General features: G+C 42.4%; 1 protein-coding gene across 3 annotated transcripts in view; it reads left to right on the top strand.

Moving 5' to 3' along the window:
• The window catches only part of igsf3 (immunoglobulin superfamily, member 3), a 64,150-nt gene that overhangs the window by 5,679 nt on the left and 39,441 nt on the right, over positions 1–19,030 (top strand). For 2 of the 3 annotated variants that reach the window (XM_061287221.1, XM_061287223.1), the window contains exon 2: positions 12,296–12,676. In XM_061287221.1, the coding sequence (XP_061143205.1) occupies positions 12,296–12,676 (381 nt within the window). The remainder of the gene's footprint in view (positions 1–12,295; positions 12,677–19,030) is intronic. The other variant, XM_061287222.1, reaches the window with a different exon arrangement.

Raw genomic sequence — 19,030 nt, 5'->3', positions numbered from 1 at the left:
AAAAAGATTTCCAACTCCCCTTACGACCACACATTTTCTTTTTATCAATATTTTATAAGCAAACAATCTCCACCTTTGTCTTTATCACATTCGAGAAATCTCTATCCCCAGTACGTTGGCTATAAAGCAATGAACGATTGTGACCAGTACGTTTACTCCACTGGACAATTGCTTCCTCTTGCACGTGTAGGCGGGAGCAAGGTAATAAAAAGTAACTATACCAATGCTGTCATCATAGACAACAAGGTTAGCCACGCCGGTAATTCATTATCCCTGTTGGGACATGTCCACGTTGGCTTGTTTACCTCTGGAAATATGTTGGCTGGGAAGGACGTGGTGAATGTGGGAATGCTTGAGCCAGAGTGGTGGATGAGAGTAGAGACCTCCAAGGACAAACAATTGGATATGTTTGAATGTAGCAACGCACTGATGCGGATACCCACCTCTTGTTAATGACTTAACATTCATACGCAAAGAAAAAAATTATGAAAATTTACTTGCAGTACAATAAGACCAAATGGGACAAATATTTGGTAGGGTTTTGATCCTTTAGGGAGGGGACAGCGGGCATTTATAATGAAGTTGTCCAATCATTATGGCAGATTCGTGAGAATGATATTTGTTTTGCCACTGTGGTCAAATGTGCGGAAAATATATTTTTTTAAAAATGAGTCTTTTGTAAAATGTTGTCGTCTAAGCGTACCCCTGAATCAGGCTTGGTTTGCACTGAAGCCCCTGGTAAATATCGAACAAAGAGGTGTCAAAATCCATTAATCCACAAATCGAGTATCAAATTAATCGCCTCGTTTTAATAAACGAGTAATCGTGTCGAGCCATTTTTAACTGAAGATCAGATCTAATTTCAGGATCTCAAAAGTAACAATTCTTTGATTTCTCTCATCCGTCGTGAAGGCAGACAGATTTATATTTTTGTGTTTAATCCAAATAAGACATTTGTAAACCTCTATTATTTCAGAAACCAATCACCATCAATTCTTTTTGTGAGAGATTGCTTAGCTGTTGTTTTTAACCACTAGATAAAATCAAATACAACAATAATTGGTTACAATAATACAACAATAATAAGTCATCAGGCAATAAATATGACAGTGTTAGGATTAATGAATGGGAAACTCCATCACATCAATGTTTGTTAGCGGGCGAATCTTCCTGTATTTAACAGCTGAAGCCACCTTGGACTCTTGACAAGCACTTCCACTGCTTTGCCAAAGAGACCAACTTAGACCCATCCCCCCTTTGGGATTTTTGTCTGCTCCGCCCTGCTTGCTGTCAGGCTTTGAAAGTGATAATGAAGGGCCAGCCGGAGGCTTCCGCTTTACTTCTTCATACACACAAAAACACACACACACGGATCCCACATCACAAGAGGCTGCTATCATTCATTGTAGCCCAGCCAGACTTCTGGGATTCTCATCAGGTCTTGTAACTATGGCGACCACTCCCCACCTGCAAAGAGATGATCCATATTCAGTAGCTCACACTCCCGATGTGTGTGACTAATTGTCTGCATAGTTATTTTTTATTTTTTATTATTATTCTAAAAGTACAATTTTGTTCCTATAAAGAGCCTTTTCGTCCAGACTGGCATTCTGCTCCCGTTAATGTGATTTCTCCCGACTTCTACAGCAAGAACCAAAGAGTTGTGTGTGTTTGTGTGTCTAATTGCTTATGCATAAATGCATGATTTCACAAGCACATGTCTTTTGCTGCCTCAAAGGCAAAATGACTGACAATGGCAGGAAAGTCTGTTTGAAGCACACTAATTAATAGTTAATTAGTTTTTTTCCCCCCAACAATCTGCAGCTTAATCCGCAAACCTGCAAACTGATAGAGAGGTGCCAGTCACACAAAATCTCGCCAGCGTACACGAAGTAAACGCGGCCGTCACAATCGTGCATGAGCGCAAGATGAATAATTAGAGACGACGGTGCAGTTTTTCGGGGGAGTATTCGTTTTTACTAATTAACACTCGGTGATTGCGCTTGAACATGACACAGTATTAGCTGTTGTTGTTTTTTTGTGCATGTTCATGATTTGCTATTTGATTTGTTTCAGAGTGAAGTCTTTGTCTGTTGGATAAATGAGGCCTGGGTGGGGGGGTTGGGATGTCGGGACGAGTGGGGGAGCAGGTGTTCATAGGGACGGAGGAGGTGTGTGTGTGTTGGGGGGTGGTTAAACCAGTTTTACAACTTACCTTTAGCACCATTTGTGAATGCAGGTCCACCGCAGTCTGGGTTTCAGCTATGCACTTTCCCCATATGAATTAATTTGTTTGTCAATGGCACGCGACTCAGTGCGAAAAGGCCTTAAGCTTTGTCTTTTTAAATGCCGATGATTATTTTTTGTACTCTTGATTTTGCAGGCGTATCCAATGTCATGGTCCCGGTGTGTAGATTGTTGAGATGATCACAAGCACAAATTTGCCGTACCTTTGTGATCAGAGACGGGAGAAGCACTCGTGTCACCCTGCTGCTGCTTGAATTATTTATTCCGAATAAGGTTAGCAGAGAACAATTTTCAAACAAAACCAATTTTCCTGCCACGTCAAAATGTTGACACCGCTGTGCCTTAAGTGAATCTAATGCTGTTTTAGAACAGCCGGCGACAGCAATGTGCACCTGAATGTCTACAGTTTGAAATTAATGTTTCATCTCGAGTATTTGTTTCATGATGCGTGACACGCCAATAAAAGGTATGCAACATTTGGCCTCAGCAGGGTTGAATCGATGGCCCTTGAGATCTGGTTTATGAGCAGAATAATTGATTAATTGCTCATTTCAAATTTTGTTGATCATGAGGAGTAAAAATCATAACATGAGATAAGATATGATAAATTTTGCTACATTCCTGCTATGATGCAGCTCCATGTAAGACTTAAGATCAAATTTGAAAATATATATATTTGAAATACATTTTCAAGTGGCTTTTGTTTTGATTTTGGGATAAAAGTTATTTTGGGTATTTGGCGTGCCCAAACTTGGCAACCTAACAGCATCCTGTGATGCGGAGTGCAGAGGGCAACTTTTTGAAGCATTTATCTTAGCGGGAGCTCCGAAGATGATTACATTTGGATTGAAGGATTTTTCAAAATGGGGAAAAAAAGATAATGGCAACACGCCAACTCTGCTACTGAAGTTTAAAACACACTACTTCAATGTTTTGTCACTATAAAACTCACAAAGATGGGTAAGCCATATTAACTTCACAGTTTAGCTACTAGAATACTAAATACTAGAATATTTTTTTTACCCACTGAAAAAACAGAAGAAAATAATTCTCAAAGAATAAAAATGTAGCCATTTATGAATCATTCATGAAAGTACATTTTAGTGTAATGTCCAGGCCCGCCTTCTGCTGACCTTTAGTCAACCCCGTCAAGATGACAACAGTCTACATCGAAGAGATTCCAGCGAGACGTAATACGATTTAAGTAACGTTGGCTTTCCTGCATGAGCAGATGCAAAACCAAATTGGGTGCCACTGATGGGGATATTAAACTGGAAATCTTAGAAACTGTCATTTAAAGACTTCCAAAGATTCGCTGAATGCTGATTATCCATTTCAAACAACGCTAAAAAAAGGATCATCCACATCACGGTCCAACTGAGAGGCAAATCAGCTGTGGGAGTGGGCGGAAGAAAGAAGTCTCTTCAGCAGAGAGCCGTGGAATGTTCGTCTTTCAGCATTCACTTAACTAATCACTGCGAGCACTTGCAAAATGCTCAGTGTGTAGACAGAAATTTTCATTTTTATACATTTGCAGTTGAAAAAGAGTTGGGTTAGCTTCCATCCATTTGTTGTCCATAGCGCTTGTCCTTGTTTTAGGGTCACGAGGGAACAGGAAGGGCAGTGTAAACCTTGGACTGGTTACCAGCCAATCCCAAGGCACAATCATTTGCTCCTGTGGACACATTAAAGTCTTTAAGGAATGCATGTTTTCTCCTTGTGGGAGGAACTCACTGGACCCGGAAAAAGCACATTCAAGCTTGTAGGTACTGGATGGTACAATTACTGTAATTGCAGTACTATTCTGCTGAAACTGTGTTTTCCATCATGCCCGCATTAGATTCAGCAAACCTAAGCATGTTGTAATTTTACCTCTATTCAATCAGGTGAACTCTGTGCCTGGTAAAAAAAAATGCAGCAGTATGTAAAATGTATAAACATGGAACACGCATCAAAAATTTAAAAAGGAACCGTCAACAAACATAAGTGATTAAACCTGTCGAGAAAGATTTTTGGTGTAGTTAAAATATTCCTATCACTATGAGTATGAAGAACTTTGTTTTTCTTATTAACCTAGCATGCATGTTTTTGTAACTTGGGAAAAAGGCAGAGTACACGGCCAACATGGAGAAAGTGCAAATGCCACGCAGGAAGCCAAGATTTGAGTACTGACCCACATAACTGTGAGGTATACAAGCTTACAGCTAGGCGCCCTTTGGAACAAAGTCTTTTGCTCATACAAAATCTTCAATTCATTTTGATGGTGTTTGTAGATTTAGTTTTCATAGTAGTCACTTGAGGAAACTGACTCATGGCCCTGTAACAATCAGGAGAATGATGTTGAGTGCACATCTTGCACAGCCGTTTCAGTGTGTTGCATGTACACCCTTCCTCAGTGCACAGAAGCGACACACTTAGAAGTTGGAATCAGGCGTAAAAAAAACCCCGCTGCTCCCGTCCTGCTCTCACCAGCTGTTATGTGCAGCCACACAGGTGGGGTCATGGCGCCTTTGGCCCAGGGGAGCCACAATTCAACAATAGTTAGCCAAGCACAAGAGGTGGGTGGATGACTCGAAGCGCGTGTAACAGAAAGCAGGGGGTTTTGATATGCCATAGAAAAGGCCTTTTGTCATGACCTCCAAACTTTTTTACTTCTATGTTTTCTGTTCGTAGAATGAGGAAACGGTCTGTTTGCTACCTTTAGCCTGTTATGTAGGTGTACCTAATGATGTGGCAAGTGTAGATTATTTCTATAGTGAAGACCAAACACGATTTGCTTTCACATTTGGCATTTTCAATTGTAAAGCATTTTCAGGACAAGGTAGTGGAGACAATGCTTGCAGTAAATCAGCAACAACTGGCATTTTACTGCCTCTGCCAAGAAAGCTTGGTGTATAAATGGAGCATGGTCCATGAAGCAGCCCGTTTAATTATTTTTACATTGCAAAAAATTGTCTTTACATTAACTTTGGCACTCTGAGCTTTCCTAATTTAATGACTGAGCGGAACCACGACTCGGGCCATATTATGGTCGTGCGCTTTTGCTGTTCCAATGTCCTCTGAGTCTTAAACATAACAGCAGTGAATAAACTACAATCAAACGATCTGTAGTGGTTGCTGTGACATATATTAACGGCACAAACAAAGTAGCAGCCGTTCATAAGTATTGCTCAAGAGCAACAGAATGAAAACAAGTCTGTGCCGTTGCGCATTCACATCACATATTCTGTTGTTTTGCACAAAATAAGAACGAGTTGGTTTTGTTCAAAATGACCCAGAAAGTTGGGTCGAATCCACCATTAAAACTGAAACCAACAGTGGGGCTTGTTAATGTACCAGAAACATCGACCTCAAATGCAATCAAAATATTTGTTGGAATCATGAAGGCTGCAGAGCTGAAAAGGCAAATAAAGGATTTTATTGGGGAATAAATAAAATGTATTTTCAAACTAGTCAGTTCGAGGTTATTTTCACTGCCATTGTAAATAATAACACCGTCGAATCCTGCTCTCGCCGAAGTCACATCTTACTTTGTACGAGTTCCATTATTTACCTCGATTGTTGAAGAAATGAATAATAGATTGCATCGTATTGACCAGGATGTTTTCTGTACACAGAACTATGTCTCTTTACAGACAAACAAACGAACAAACAGAGCATCTGCCAATTGTTGAGCTGTTTGGAAAAGTCTATCTTGGCCAAACCGAACATAGATTGCTTCATCAAACTGCTGGCTTTATAAAGCCTCCCTCCATAAATGATTTTCCCAGCATGTAAATCTTGTAATCCCCGCACGATGCGCACCACCTGGCTGCCTCGGTTTACTTGAAATTCCATGCGAGCAGGAAATGCTGACCTATAATGGAATCCACTTCATCTTTCCATTGTCGGCAATGTCATCCTCTCCGCCTCCATTGAGGCCCTAATGGCCAGTTGCTCTAAGTGTTTGTCAGCTGTTGACCGGCCCCTCTAATGGAAGCTGAAGACTCGCCCCCTCGTCCTCGATTTGTTTCTCCGTGTCACGATCACCTGTCCCGTGGCTAGCAGGCATCCATAGCCTTTGATATTTTCACTGGGAAATCAAGCTGTTTCTTTAAAAAAAACCAAAAAAAACAGCAGGTAATAAAATATTTAATAAAGATTGGGATTTTGTGACTATTCTAACTCAGGGAGTTGGTCAGTAGTTTAAGACCGATCTGCAACGTTGATCTATGCCATTTATTGCTGTGGGTGATTACCACCCCGGGAAGGACATGGCGTCGTAACTGGGAGGGCACAGCCTGAATTGTAATATGAGATGCTGCAGGGAGCTCATCAATCAAAGGTTCAAGAATCTCAGATTGCTCGTGGGGGCAAATATGAAAGGGCAAATGTGTCTTGGGTTTCCTTCTTGTCCTTGCATATTAAATGCATGTACAATTTGATTGCTTTGTTCCAAATCATTTGATTGGTTGGTATGTTTACAAAGACGAGGTTTGGTTTTAGATGAGTGAGTGAAAGAACTGCAGTAAAATCTTCCTTGCTGGATAACGGATAATCCAGATGCACTTTAAGGGTCTTGAGCAAATGCTCCTCCTTGACATTGTGCAATCAGATGACATTCCAACCGCATAAATGCTAAAGTGCGACTGTTTTTCAGGGCGAAATCAGATTTGTCGAACTGCTCATTGTCTCAAGGTCAAAATCATTTCTTAGCAGAAAATTGACGTTTGTTAAATTTGTTTCCAAAACCTTCAAGCCACAGGCTGCTCAGAAATCTCCAGCCAGTTGGTTTGCTTGGTACTCGAGTACAGATTTGATTTGTTTTAGTTCACTCATGACAAAAGTGAAATATTCTTTTTTTATTTAAATATACTGCTTTGTTCAAACATAAAGGTTTAAAATGAAATGTTGGCTTTCCACACACCGCTCAGAAACCAGCATAGAAGCGACAGTAGTGTCTCTGTCGTATCAGGATTGATCTTGCTATATATAGACACCAGCAGACTAATTTTGTCAGGCTCGAATGACTCTCTTATACCTTAATGAGGACATTTTAGATGCTTGCGTTTCTCAAACTCTTTTCAAGGAATGGCCATTTGGTCTCTTAAGGTTGATCATTGCAATCTACCAAACTGTTTGCACTCTCCACATTGCTTTCTTTTGCGCCATGCCAATAATGCTAACAGTTTTAATGAAGCTGAGCCCTGCAAATAGAAGAACCTCTTCTGAAAATGCCATGCTCCTGATTTTTCTCTTTGTGTCTCACACATGTACGGCACATGAGGCGGTTGTACGCTCCAGGAGTCTCTCTGTTCAGCACCCTGGAGGCGGCTGTCGTTCTCTCGCTGGCTTTCACCCCTTTCCCTTACTTTCATATGCTCCCGACACATTACTTCTTTTCCTCACTTCATTGCTACCTCGCTGTCTGAGAAGCTTCATAGGGTCTTAGATCTTGGAGATGAGTCTGAAGCTCTCTCGGAAAGGTGGGGCATTGACTTCATTCGGCATGTTCGGAGTTAATTCAAACATTACTGGTCAAAGTTTAGTCTGCTCCATGTCACTGCCAACAGTTTATATTGTAAAAGTTAATGGATGTGGGGGAGAGAGGAATATGGAGGCATCTGTTCTTTCACACAATAGGAGGCAGGCTAGATTCAGAAATCTAATAACAACCTCGTCTTTCTGCTACTGTTTTCTGTGACAAGTGTTATTTTTGTAACAAAAGCTTTCAGCAAGTCCGGTTTGAGATTACTTTCCTTTAGAATTAATAATTGATGGCTGATAATATAACACTTGGAGCTTATTACCGGTTTTAGATCTGAAAAACGATCATCTCAAATGAAGGACAGCAGTTTGGCCAATTATGCACATTTGGGCCGATTATACAAGATAACATTTTTGTATCGCCACCTAATCTCTTCAAAATACACACCAATTCACAATTTCTGACATTTTGACATGGCCTATAAATAATGTCAGTCCAAGACAGGACAGGATCTGATTCAGCCTTTCAAAGTCCAGAACAGAAAGTTGTTTTGTTGCCCATTCAGTATGGAATGAAACGGATCTATAAACGTCTTCTCGTGTTATTCTTTTTAAATTCCATCTTTTGGTTTCTGGATCCCAACACTTGAAAATGCACTTAGTCTTTGTCAGCGGTGCTGCGTGCACATTGACTTTGACGAGAATCAAGAGTGTCTTTGCAATTACTCAAACGCACGCATCATATGCGTGTGTGTCGACTCAGAAATAGTGAGGCGACAGCAGCCGAGTCAGACAGTGCAGCCTTCCTCTACTCCAAAATACAAATGACGTGACGGAGAACGTCGCTGTCAATAATCTAAACTAAAAATCGCTTAAGTTGAAAATTGTGCCTCTGGGTCGGCACGACATGCTCGATAATGGCATCGGAGTTATTACCACGGAGCTCTAAATTCGCATATTAGTGCATCTGCTCATGTGGTCTCAGAGCCCTCTATACCACTTACGCCCTGCGGGACTTTTATTATACACCTTCCTAGGTGTGTAATTATCACATGTCCTGGAAGAGTGATGCGAGTAGGCTTGAGTGCTAGTTGCCTTGAAACCCACTGAGAATAAGACAGAGGCCACAAATGATTGGATTAGTGCGCCCCCCACCCTTTAATCCTCTTTTGTTGCATCCAAAATGTGTGTGGATGTGTGTGTGTTTGTGTCGGAGTCATCTGTCTCCGTCTCCTGTCGGCCGGTGTACAGTGAGGTCGTGCTCGGGGGCTCGCCTTCGGAGATGAAGCGGCATCCTGCACGGAACGCGTGCTTGATGCTCAGTGTGGGATGGGGATATGACACACCGGAGGCAGGAGGAGAGCGATGGAGATGCGTGTTAATAATAGACAAATGTGAGGCCTTATCGAGCAAATATGGCCGTTCCGGGATTGACTGGAGCGTTGCCAGAGCTGAAGAACCGTGAATGGCGGTGAAGGGGGGGTAGATGGATTATTACGGTTGCGAGGTAGCGGAATGCAGCGATCAGTTTGAAGGTCTTCGGGGTTCGCTCTGTCATTGTCAGCCTCTAAACAGCCCACAGAGCGACAGACACTTTGAAGTCTGGTAGAGCTGTTTAAATCCTGCTTGAAAAGACACACAAGCGCAAGGCAAAGAGAGGAGACGTAAGTGGAGGCTTGTAGGGCTGAGCTGTAGAAGCAGGGATTGAAGGCAGTTGAAACACAGAGGAACCGGGTTCAAATATAATCACAAGTGAGAAAGCAATTTTGCCTCAGCAGATGCCACGCATGGGGTAATGCTGGAAGTTCTGCAACTGGAGAAGCGCCGATGCAGACGGGCGCGACGGTGAGTCGACGCTAGCGTCGGCAGATTAGCGCTCTGACATCACAGTAAAACGGGAATGGGGTCTGAGTCAGAATAGCCGGTGGATCCTTTTACCCGATGCGCGGCCGTGTTTATATTTACATAGTCTCAGAGGCTTACTAAACTTTCAGACAGATTCGGAAACTCTAAAGCAAACACCCTTAGAGTCAACGCAGTGTGTCGTCGTGCCTTTAGCAGTACGAGGGCTCATCCACACATGTAATTTGTTTTTATCCTTTTTCTCTTCTGCCTAATGCAGGCCTCAAAGAACTTGAAATGAGATCAGTGATCTTGAAGTGATACCATAAAGGCAAAAGGGGGACCTTGCTTAGTTTCAAATGGTCAGTTTTCATAGGAAGATTCTTGCACTCTCTGGCTTCCGAAAAGTTCTTCAGTTCTTACCCCAGTCTTGTGAGTTATTCATTTGTTAGGAAAGACGAATGCAGCTGCATTCAAGTTCTGAGCTGGTATTCTTTCTGCGTCGAAATTCTAAAAAAAATAAAAGCTGAGATAAGAAAAAAGATAAAAAAGATTTCTGATGTGCTAAAAAAAGATCTTTTCGTCGATTGCATCCTTCAGCCATGCTCATGTTTTTCACTTCTTTGGAGTCTTCTCTGAGCATCTAAGCGTCATTAAACTTTTACTAATACTGGAATTGTACTTTCAATCTCTTGTGGCCTGGTAGAGGCGTGTAAACATGAATCAAGTGCTTAAAGGCAAATGGTTCTTCCATTGTGTGCTCGATGGTCTTTATTTTCATTTTCAATGCTGCGAATCGATGATTCCTGTCCAATGCATTTGTATCCTCTTTGTCATTTATTTGTAAAAAAAACAAAACTCGTGTGGATTATGCCAATATAAGACTTTATGGCGCACAGCAGAGATGAATTTGTGACTTAATTGAGAAGAAACAATAATTTCAGTGTAAATAAATTTTTTGGGGGATTTTGTTTTGTTTGGTGTGCAGTTATTTTCTGTCCTTTAAAATGGGTGTTTTGGCTCTACAAAGTTTGCAAAACACTAAATTAATGTATATTGTATTTGAAGGACCCAAACATAGAACTCCTTATATAGTTACTATATTGTTGTGAGTAAAGAAAATCCTTATAATATCTATTATGATCAATTCCTGCTCATTATCGTTGTGTTTGGAACGATACATTTTCCAGCTGGGCCGTAATGTACAAATGAGCAGTTCTAATAATGAGCACGATACAATTACAAAGCACTTAGCTTCTCATTATCTTAAGCCTTTAATAATTTGCTCTCTTTTATTCCCTGGAGCTTTATCTGTCAATAACGTGTACCTGCGTAAGTGGGAGTTTTAGCCCTCTTCCATTAATGCGTTATTTTAAGAAATCGCTTCAATGCAGATGATGTGTGCAGATTTTTTTTATATCCTCTGGCCAGATTCAGGTTTTTTGACTTCTTCTCAGCCATAAGTCATAATTACTGTCATCATTCTTTTTTTTTGTTTTGTTTTTGGCTTTGAGTTATCATGGCAGCTCACTTTAAATCCTTTTCAAGGACTCTTAAAGGAAATACAAGATTGGAGTGGATTTAAGCTGCGCATGAGCTGAATGGACCTCAAATGTAGTTGACAGAAGACCCGACGCTTTAAGCACAAAAAAGGAAATGATAGATGAGCTCAACGGGCAAATTTGCATGACGCACACCGCACATGGACTTGTGAAAGTACGTCTGCACACACAGCAAAAACACTTCCATTTCCCTCGGTTGTGCTCACTGAATCGGCAAATGTGCAATGGTGTCGTCCTTTTTCAGCGAGATACGCCAGAATTGAAGCGAAATGCACTGACACAATGCATGATCACACACGCACACACACACACACACACACGCACAACTAATGACAGAATAAAAAAGAGGGCTGCATAAGTGTAAGGAAAGTTACTATGAGTGGGATAGCAGGCTGTAGAAGATAAAAAGCTGTCTGGTGAATTATTAATGGCCAAGCATTGTGTCCATTGCCTCTTTAAAGACACACACACACACAGCTGCAAATCCCAGTTGTTTGTGCAGACAGGAAACGACATACTTGTCGCTCTGTCTGGTTTTTGGGCATGTGTAACTGCTCTGTTGTGTCCGGACCCCAAAAGAGGAGAGGGGTGGGGGTGTTTGTAGCTGTTGGCTGAATGGAGAATGTTGTGTGCGAGCATGTCGGCGTGCAAGCGGGTGCGTGCACGGATGAGGCAACATTCACACACCGTGTGCCAGCAAACAGTCCAACAATGTAGCGAAAAGTCATTAACAGCGTTCATTTATGCGCCATTCAGTTTGCTATTATCATTTGAGCATTTTTTAATCATTCATGATTAAATGAAAACGCAATTTATTCATGTTGGAGCTTAAATGTGTAAATGTGTCTTTAAAAGGAGACGTTTATCGCCCCAAAAAAATGCATATTTATTACGTTCCGCTCACAGTTTACACTCGGTGCATCCGTTTAGCTGTAGAGGGATGAGTAGGATTGGATAGCAGCTGTCAAAAAGACTAAGTGAATAATTCAAGCATTGAAAAACAGTGTGGACGTGTACACCTCAAGCTCACTCCCGAGGACGTGTACCTGCAGATGTTCCTTTATTTCCTGCGAGAGGTGCGATGCGCAAACACAGCCAGCGCTAAATATTTCAACGTGCCGTTTTGTAACCCGTGTTCTTGCTTTCCTCCTTATCTCCGCCCCCCTCCCTCTCCGTAGCAGGTGCCGCCGTGGCTCAGAGAGTGGTGACGGTGCAAAGCGGTCCGCTGATCCGGACCGAGGGCTCCCACGTGACAATCTGGTGTAACGTGACGGGCTACAAGGAAGGCGTGGAGCAGGATTTCGAGTGGTCCATGTACCTCCCGACCGCACCTGAGCGGGAGATCCGCATCGTGAGCACGGCCCAGCCCAACTACGCCTACTCCGTCTACGCCCAGAGGGTGAACAGCAAGGACATCTACGTGGAGAGGCTGAGCCGTGACTCGGCCATGCTGCACATCACCAAAGTGCAGGCCAAGGATCAGGGCCTGTTTGAGTGTTACACGCCCAACACCGATGGTCGCTACCTTGGCTCCTACAGCGCACGCACCAACCTCACTGGTGAGTCTCTCAAGCGCTCAAGCACATAAATACAGAATGTGGAATATTAGCAAACATTTTCCCTCATATCAGGTCTCATTTGCGCTCCTTTCCCATGTACTTAGTTCTTTTGGGAACCCTGAAACTCTAAATTAAAGTTGTATCTCAGATGAAGCACTTGAATTCACCTCAAAAATGCCCTCAAAGGGCTTCTCAAGCACAAACGCTCAAAGGTGCAGGCTGTCCTATAATGGTTCCCACTTTGGGAAACGGCTCCATTCCTTTTTTCATGGGATTACAGTAATAGCTCTAGCATCGAGGCACATTTAGATGATTGGGCACCTTTTATGGTATTGTGCGGCCACACCGGGATACATCCTGTGTGTCCATGTGCGGTCAAGCATTTGGCAGACACTCTAAACATATGCGAGAGGCAGAGAGTGTTTGCCGGAATGGAATCTCATCAACTGTTACAACTTTGTTCTACTCGTCTTGGTTGCGGTGACAGGGTGTGATGCACTGCGGGGTGTCACCTGTTCACCGGATTTTCCCCACTAAACACACACACACACACATGGACACAAATATTGCGCGTCTGTCCAACAGGCCCACACAAGTGAGCACAGCTGCCATAGTTGGAAACTCCCTCCCATTCATGGCGGCGTAATGAATGCAGACCTTTGCTGACCTTCCTCTCAGGGTCAAAGAGCAAATTAACCAACTAAATCGCCTCAGTAGTCACCGAAAAACTGTGAAAACCCCGCCACATTGAACGCATCGGGCCGTATTAGACACGCAAGCGAACAAAACCAAGGCCCAAATGTTACTTGCTTTTTTGTGATTTCAAAGTTAATGTAGAAATGAGCATTCCAAAAAAATGTAAACTTTGTCGAAGTATCACTTCCTTTTGATATTTCCTACCTTGTTCAGTCATTAATAATCACGATGAGAATTCATGAGCATGATCAGTGTCTTTAGCTAGATCACGTGAATTATTGCAGTTACGGCAGTTTCTCTCAGAACTTTGTCAGTTTGCCGTGTGTTTTGTGAATGTAGGCTGACTCCTGATAGCGCACATTATTTATAGACGCTAGCTGTTGTGGGACTTTATCTCTCTCTTTTTCCATACCCATAACCTCTTAACCTGCTTTTGGAAGTCGGGGCCACCGGGTCTCGTGGTTCTCTGTGGCTGCTGTTCTTTTGTGATCCAAAAACAGCTGCTCGTCTTCTCCAAGCTCTGTGGGCAAATGAGACCTTGACAACCCCCCCGCGCCTGTTTTGGCCCTGCCCCTCGCTGTTTCGGCTACATTCATCAGTCCTCGACTTTTCTTCTAATGCGCTTAGGTTCTTTTGATATTTCCGCCCTTTTATGAAGGGACTGTATTACAAATACCACCGCGTACTGAGAACCAAGTACAGGGGCACCTTGATGTCATAAAATTTGAAATTAAACCAAAATTATCCCGAAAATGACACGGACAAAAGACAGCACGAGCTAAAGGACTGCCTTTTTTGGGGAGCTTTTCGTGACACCTTTTTCCCCATAAGGAGCAGCCTCATTGTGAAGTGTTGGCAGAGAAAAACATGTGAAGAAAGAGCATGTGTGACGCAAGTGTCACCTTGTCACTTATCAACAGCCATTTTCCCTTTCCTTTTCCTGGGTTGCAATTGACAGAACGGGATGTTAACCAGGCAATTTTCTAGCTTTGGAGATAGCAACGTAGTATTTTTATTTGAAGCTCAACAATGGTTTGAGAAGTATCTGAAATTGAAATGTGTGCGAGCATTAGAGGTTTCAGTATACTAGAAATGAGCAGGAAATCTTCCCAATCCAGTGATTTGAGCTTTAAGTCTCCCTGGTTTCCATGGCTTTGTTTGCGAAGCTAATTACCTGCATTGTGTGTTCTAGAGTGAGCACGGTATCCACGCTAGCTATCCACCCGTCTAAACTTAGATCAATCCAATAAAAATGGAACTGTGCTGTGGCCCCGTGCTTTGCTGCCTTAGGGGCGGCGTTAGTAATAATATGCATGAGATTGTTGTAATTGGCTATCACGGCACAAATGCACGATTATTTCCACTGAATTGGGGACAGCACCTTTCCCTAATGCTGGAAAAGGTTACGTTTCACTATTCATTTTGGATTTTGCCCTTGAAAATGTTACCTTAATGTTATTGTTGTAAACATTTTTGTGGTTTCTATTGATTGAGATTAAAGATGACAGAGTGATGAGTTTGATGGCATGCGTCGATATTATGTACGTATGTAGTTAGCTTGACACGATTGTTTATGGATTTGTTTTGTCGTCGTAGGCAATAAACGTCAATGCAGCATTATGTTTGTCGGATGTAGTGCAGGCTTGCCGTCAGAGCACGCTAGTATCTCTGGAAAGCAGAATCTGGATAGCAGACTTAAAAACTGGTAATAGAATATTTTGGTGCTTTGAATTTGTAAGAGTGTCTTACAAAATGTAACGCAAGGCACTGGTTTTGTTTGCTAGTTTTTTTTATTTGTTGAAATGAATCCATAGTTTAAAAATTCTATGCCCCATTTCCGTACCATATAATACTTTGGGTGTTTTTACTTTCTGACTAAATTAATTAAATCAGGTTTGATTAAAAAGTATATTTTCCCCTGAAAATAGTTTTCATCATAAATCTTAGCAGATCAGGGGTCTTCTAGTATATCACTGTCAGTACACCACTTCTCAGTCTAAATGTGTTATAGCTCAAGCTGTGTTTTCGGTCCGTCGGTGGAGAAATGTGAGAATTCAAGTAAGGTCTGCAAGGCGAGAGGTCGCTTGTACTTCTATGTACACACCTCCAATTTTCAGATCTTATGAGTGTTTGTGTCCCCCCGACAAGACTGACTAAGCACCATCTGTTCCATTCCGTTTGTGCTTAAGTCTGTTGGACCTCCTCCTACACGTCAGATTGGCGTAGAAAAGGACAACAGGCTGACATGGCCGTCATGGTCGTCCTTATCCTACGCACCAGCCTGTGTGTGAGCAAGTCCAACAAGGAGTGGGATGACCGAGTAGGACGCTCTTCCTGTTCTCAGAAGCGTTGTTTCATCCCTCGCCTACAAAATGAAACCGCACATACCAGTGTTGAGGAAAGTTTTCGCTTATTCAGTAAATCCTAATTGGACAGAGAAAGGGTGTCCATCTTCGGAAAATGTATTTGGGGAAATAGAAATATGCAGAATAAATGCTGAATGGGAGGAAGAGGAAGTGGGGAGGCAGAAGTAGCACTAGTGCTTGGTGGGCCAATACTGAGTCGCGTGTGACCAATAAATGATGAGCTCTTCAGCTCAAGTGCGGTGTGATTGGTTACGCCTCCCCCAGGCATTATCCGCCATGCAACCGGCACCATATGGGTGCATTTTAAATAGTCACTGCCTGATGTGATTGCTAACGTGGTAACTTTCCCACCCGTACGGTTTCCAATTGCCATTCGCCTGCACAAATTGAGAGGAAGACAAAGTAGATGGAAAGGTTGGGAATTTTAATGGAGGCGCACCAAAGCTGCTGGGCAATTTTTTTTTTTTTAAAAAACAGGCTGCCAGGCTTCCTGTAAAATGCCACAGTTTTTGAGTCGCACAATTGATTTTCTTCAAATTTATGGCCTGAACACACTCATGAACACAATTCTCTGTGGAGCAAATGAATTTATTCACATGCAGAAATGTGACTCTGTTATAAGCAAAGCAATGCATTCCCAAAGATTACCATGTGCTTTATGCTCCTCCTCAGAATGCTTCAGTTTTATACAGGAGTTTTTTTACCCCTCCATGTTCTAAATATCTGCCCTTCACTAATCTTTGAGTACTCAGCAATAATCGAGTACAATGCTGTTTTATAACAGTTTTGAAACAGGCTAACATGAGATCTAATTGGTTGTTTGAGTTCGTATCTGATCGCTTGGGAGACATTCTTGACAAGACATCCAACTATTCGTATAAAAATGATAAGTCATTTTCCCATGGATGGCTGGAAAGTATCCTCGCCTACTAAAGTCCCCCTCAAATATCAAGACCTAAGCTGGTCACTGACAATGCAACCCTATCTCCCAATTTCCCAGATGTGTCCCTGCATCTGACTCCTGCTCTCTCCATCAATCCAAATCTCTCGAATCAATTTAGCTCGGGGCCATGCCTCAGCCTTAAACTGGCGCTGGCCAGGTCAGCGTGCAAGTTTGTCAATACAGCTGATTGAAGCACTTCATAGTGCAGGGTGATGGAGGGAACCAGTGATTGAATAGACATGATGGTGGAAGAAGGATTGTGATGGAAAAATGCTGATAAGCATCTTTGGAGAGACTCGTAGGAAACCTAATGTTGACAAGTGGAGAAATAGTGGGATCGGTAAAAGCAGAAGAGTGGATTGAGAATGGAAAGTAGAGATGAATAGACAAGGAAAGTTGTATTTCTGAGTCTATTGCTATTGATTGGGACTCGATGCCCGTATGACAGCGGAGCATTTTATCTCTCGTCTCTCCTTGGAGGGACACTGCCAGCTTCTCACTCTGGCCTCAACCTCACCTCTCGGTTTCATTTCCCCGCTCGGCTTCTTGTTGAAAACTCTAAGCTGTGCGCCAGGCAGGAGTCCAAATGGAAATAGATTCTTATCGCCGTTGCCTGGCTCGACTTTTCCTCGCTCATCCCATCTACTCTAGCGGCCAGGCGCTGCGACATTACTGTCACTGTGTCGTGCCATACATGAGAGGCTTGCACAAACACACACATGCCTCATTGTCACGCTGCGGTTAGCTGTCAGTCAGCGGACAGCTGTCGTCCCCCTCCCCACAACTGAGTCTGAGACTGTCCTCTCTTTGGATCTCTGCTGTGCTTTCTCGGATGTGGGCCATGAAAATCTTGTGGATCTTAGTAGAGCTGCTGAATATGTTTGGAACACGGTGTGAAAAGTAACCGTTGAACATTTTAACAAATCAGACACCTCCACACTTTCCAGTCCCAAAACGACCAGCTGTGCTTTTAGCGCTTGTCGAGAAAGGCTACATTTGTAAGGAAATTAAAATTAGCTTTAAATTAGTATGCTAATACACTACTCCCCACGAAGCTTGCTCCATAGAAAATCACATGCTATAACGGTATGCGTGTATCTCATTAGAAAATGCTAATTCACATCTATTTCAGGTGTTTCTCAGGTAGCTTTCAAAGATTGCCAAGTTCTCACCACTTTGCACCTTGATATTCATGTAATTACAGAAATATAGGACGTATATAAAAAAAATTCCCAACTTTCTGCTCCAAATATTGCTGCAATGAAGCAATCAAGGTGTAATACGAGTGTTAAGCGTATTTTACCTCTCAATTTTTTTTTCAACGACACCCTGATCTTATTTAGAATTGTCCAATAGCCACCCACCTAACTGGGTAAGAGCTTTGAGAGGATGAAAGGGGATTTTGTGTTTTCCTATATGTTGGTGTGTGTTCTCCATCGTCTATATGTTTATTAATGTTTATATAATTGGCTAAAGATGCAGCTCTGTTCCTGCAGTTGATTCGATTAGTTAAGCTAAGCACCAACCCTCCAGGGCCTGCTGCCTCTTCTCTGTGAGATTACCAGAGCACAGCCACAGTTTGAATATGAATACAACATGAATATGGATGTGCTAACGACTATTTGTGTTCGAGTCTTTAAAACGTGCACGAGTGAAGTGCGGAACTTGCTGCATAATTGCCTCCAGGAAACGTACGGTTGGGCGTCTCGTTGAGATGGGCCGCTTGCGTATTCTCTGACGCTTTGAAGCCTTATCTATGCCACGGCGGGGTCAGCGAGTCTTTGTTTTTGTTCGACAACATATCTGCAAAACGTACATGCGAAAGAGAGACGGGTTATTCAAACACTTGACACATTGCAAATGCCGCGAGATAAATGTCCTCAGGGATGTTCAATCGTGTGTGAGAAGCGGGAAGACTGGATTTGTTCAACAGTAATCTTTGCTTGGATAACACTGCAATGTCAAGTCGTGGTTAGTTGAGCCTCAAAAGTGCATTTTTTACCAAGACGTAAAGTGCGGGTAAGTCAGCAGGTGCCATAATATGAATTCCCTGGCTTGTATTGTAAAAGTAGTTTGGGAATTGCTTTTTTTTTTTTTTTCTATACCACAAGAAGATACATTTGACTCCAGAAGAGACTGAAAGCGGCAAGAAAATATATGAATCGCCAACGTCCAGAGTAAGACACAATAGGGTAGGCAGAAGCAGGAGTGTTTATTTTTGACCTTTATAATCACACGTCCTCAAATCTCAACCAATGAGGAGCCAGCTGTGATATGGTATCAGTGCGACACACAAAACATCAATAGAAGAAAGAGAACCCGAAGAAAAGGTCAAACTTGATTTCACAG

Source organism: Syngnathus typhle, linkage group LG9 (assembly GCF_033458585.1).
Source record: "Syngnathus typhle isolate RoL2023-S1 ecotype Sweden linkage group LG9, RoL_Styp_1.0, whole genome shotgun sequence".
Classification (NCBI taxonomy): domain Eukaryota; kingdom Metazoa; phylum Chordata; class Actinopteri; order Syngnathiformes; family Syngnathidae; genus Syngnathus; species Syngnathus typhle.
This window is presented reverse-complemented; position numbering and strand designations above follow the sequence as displayed.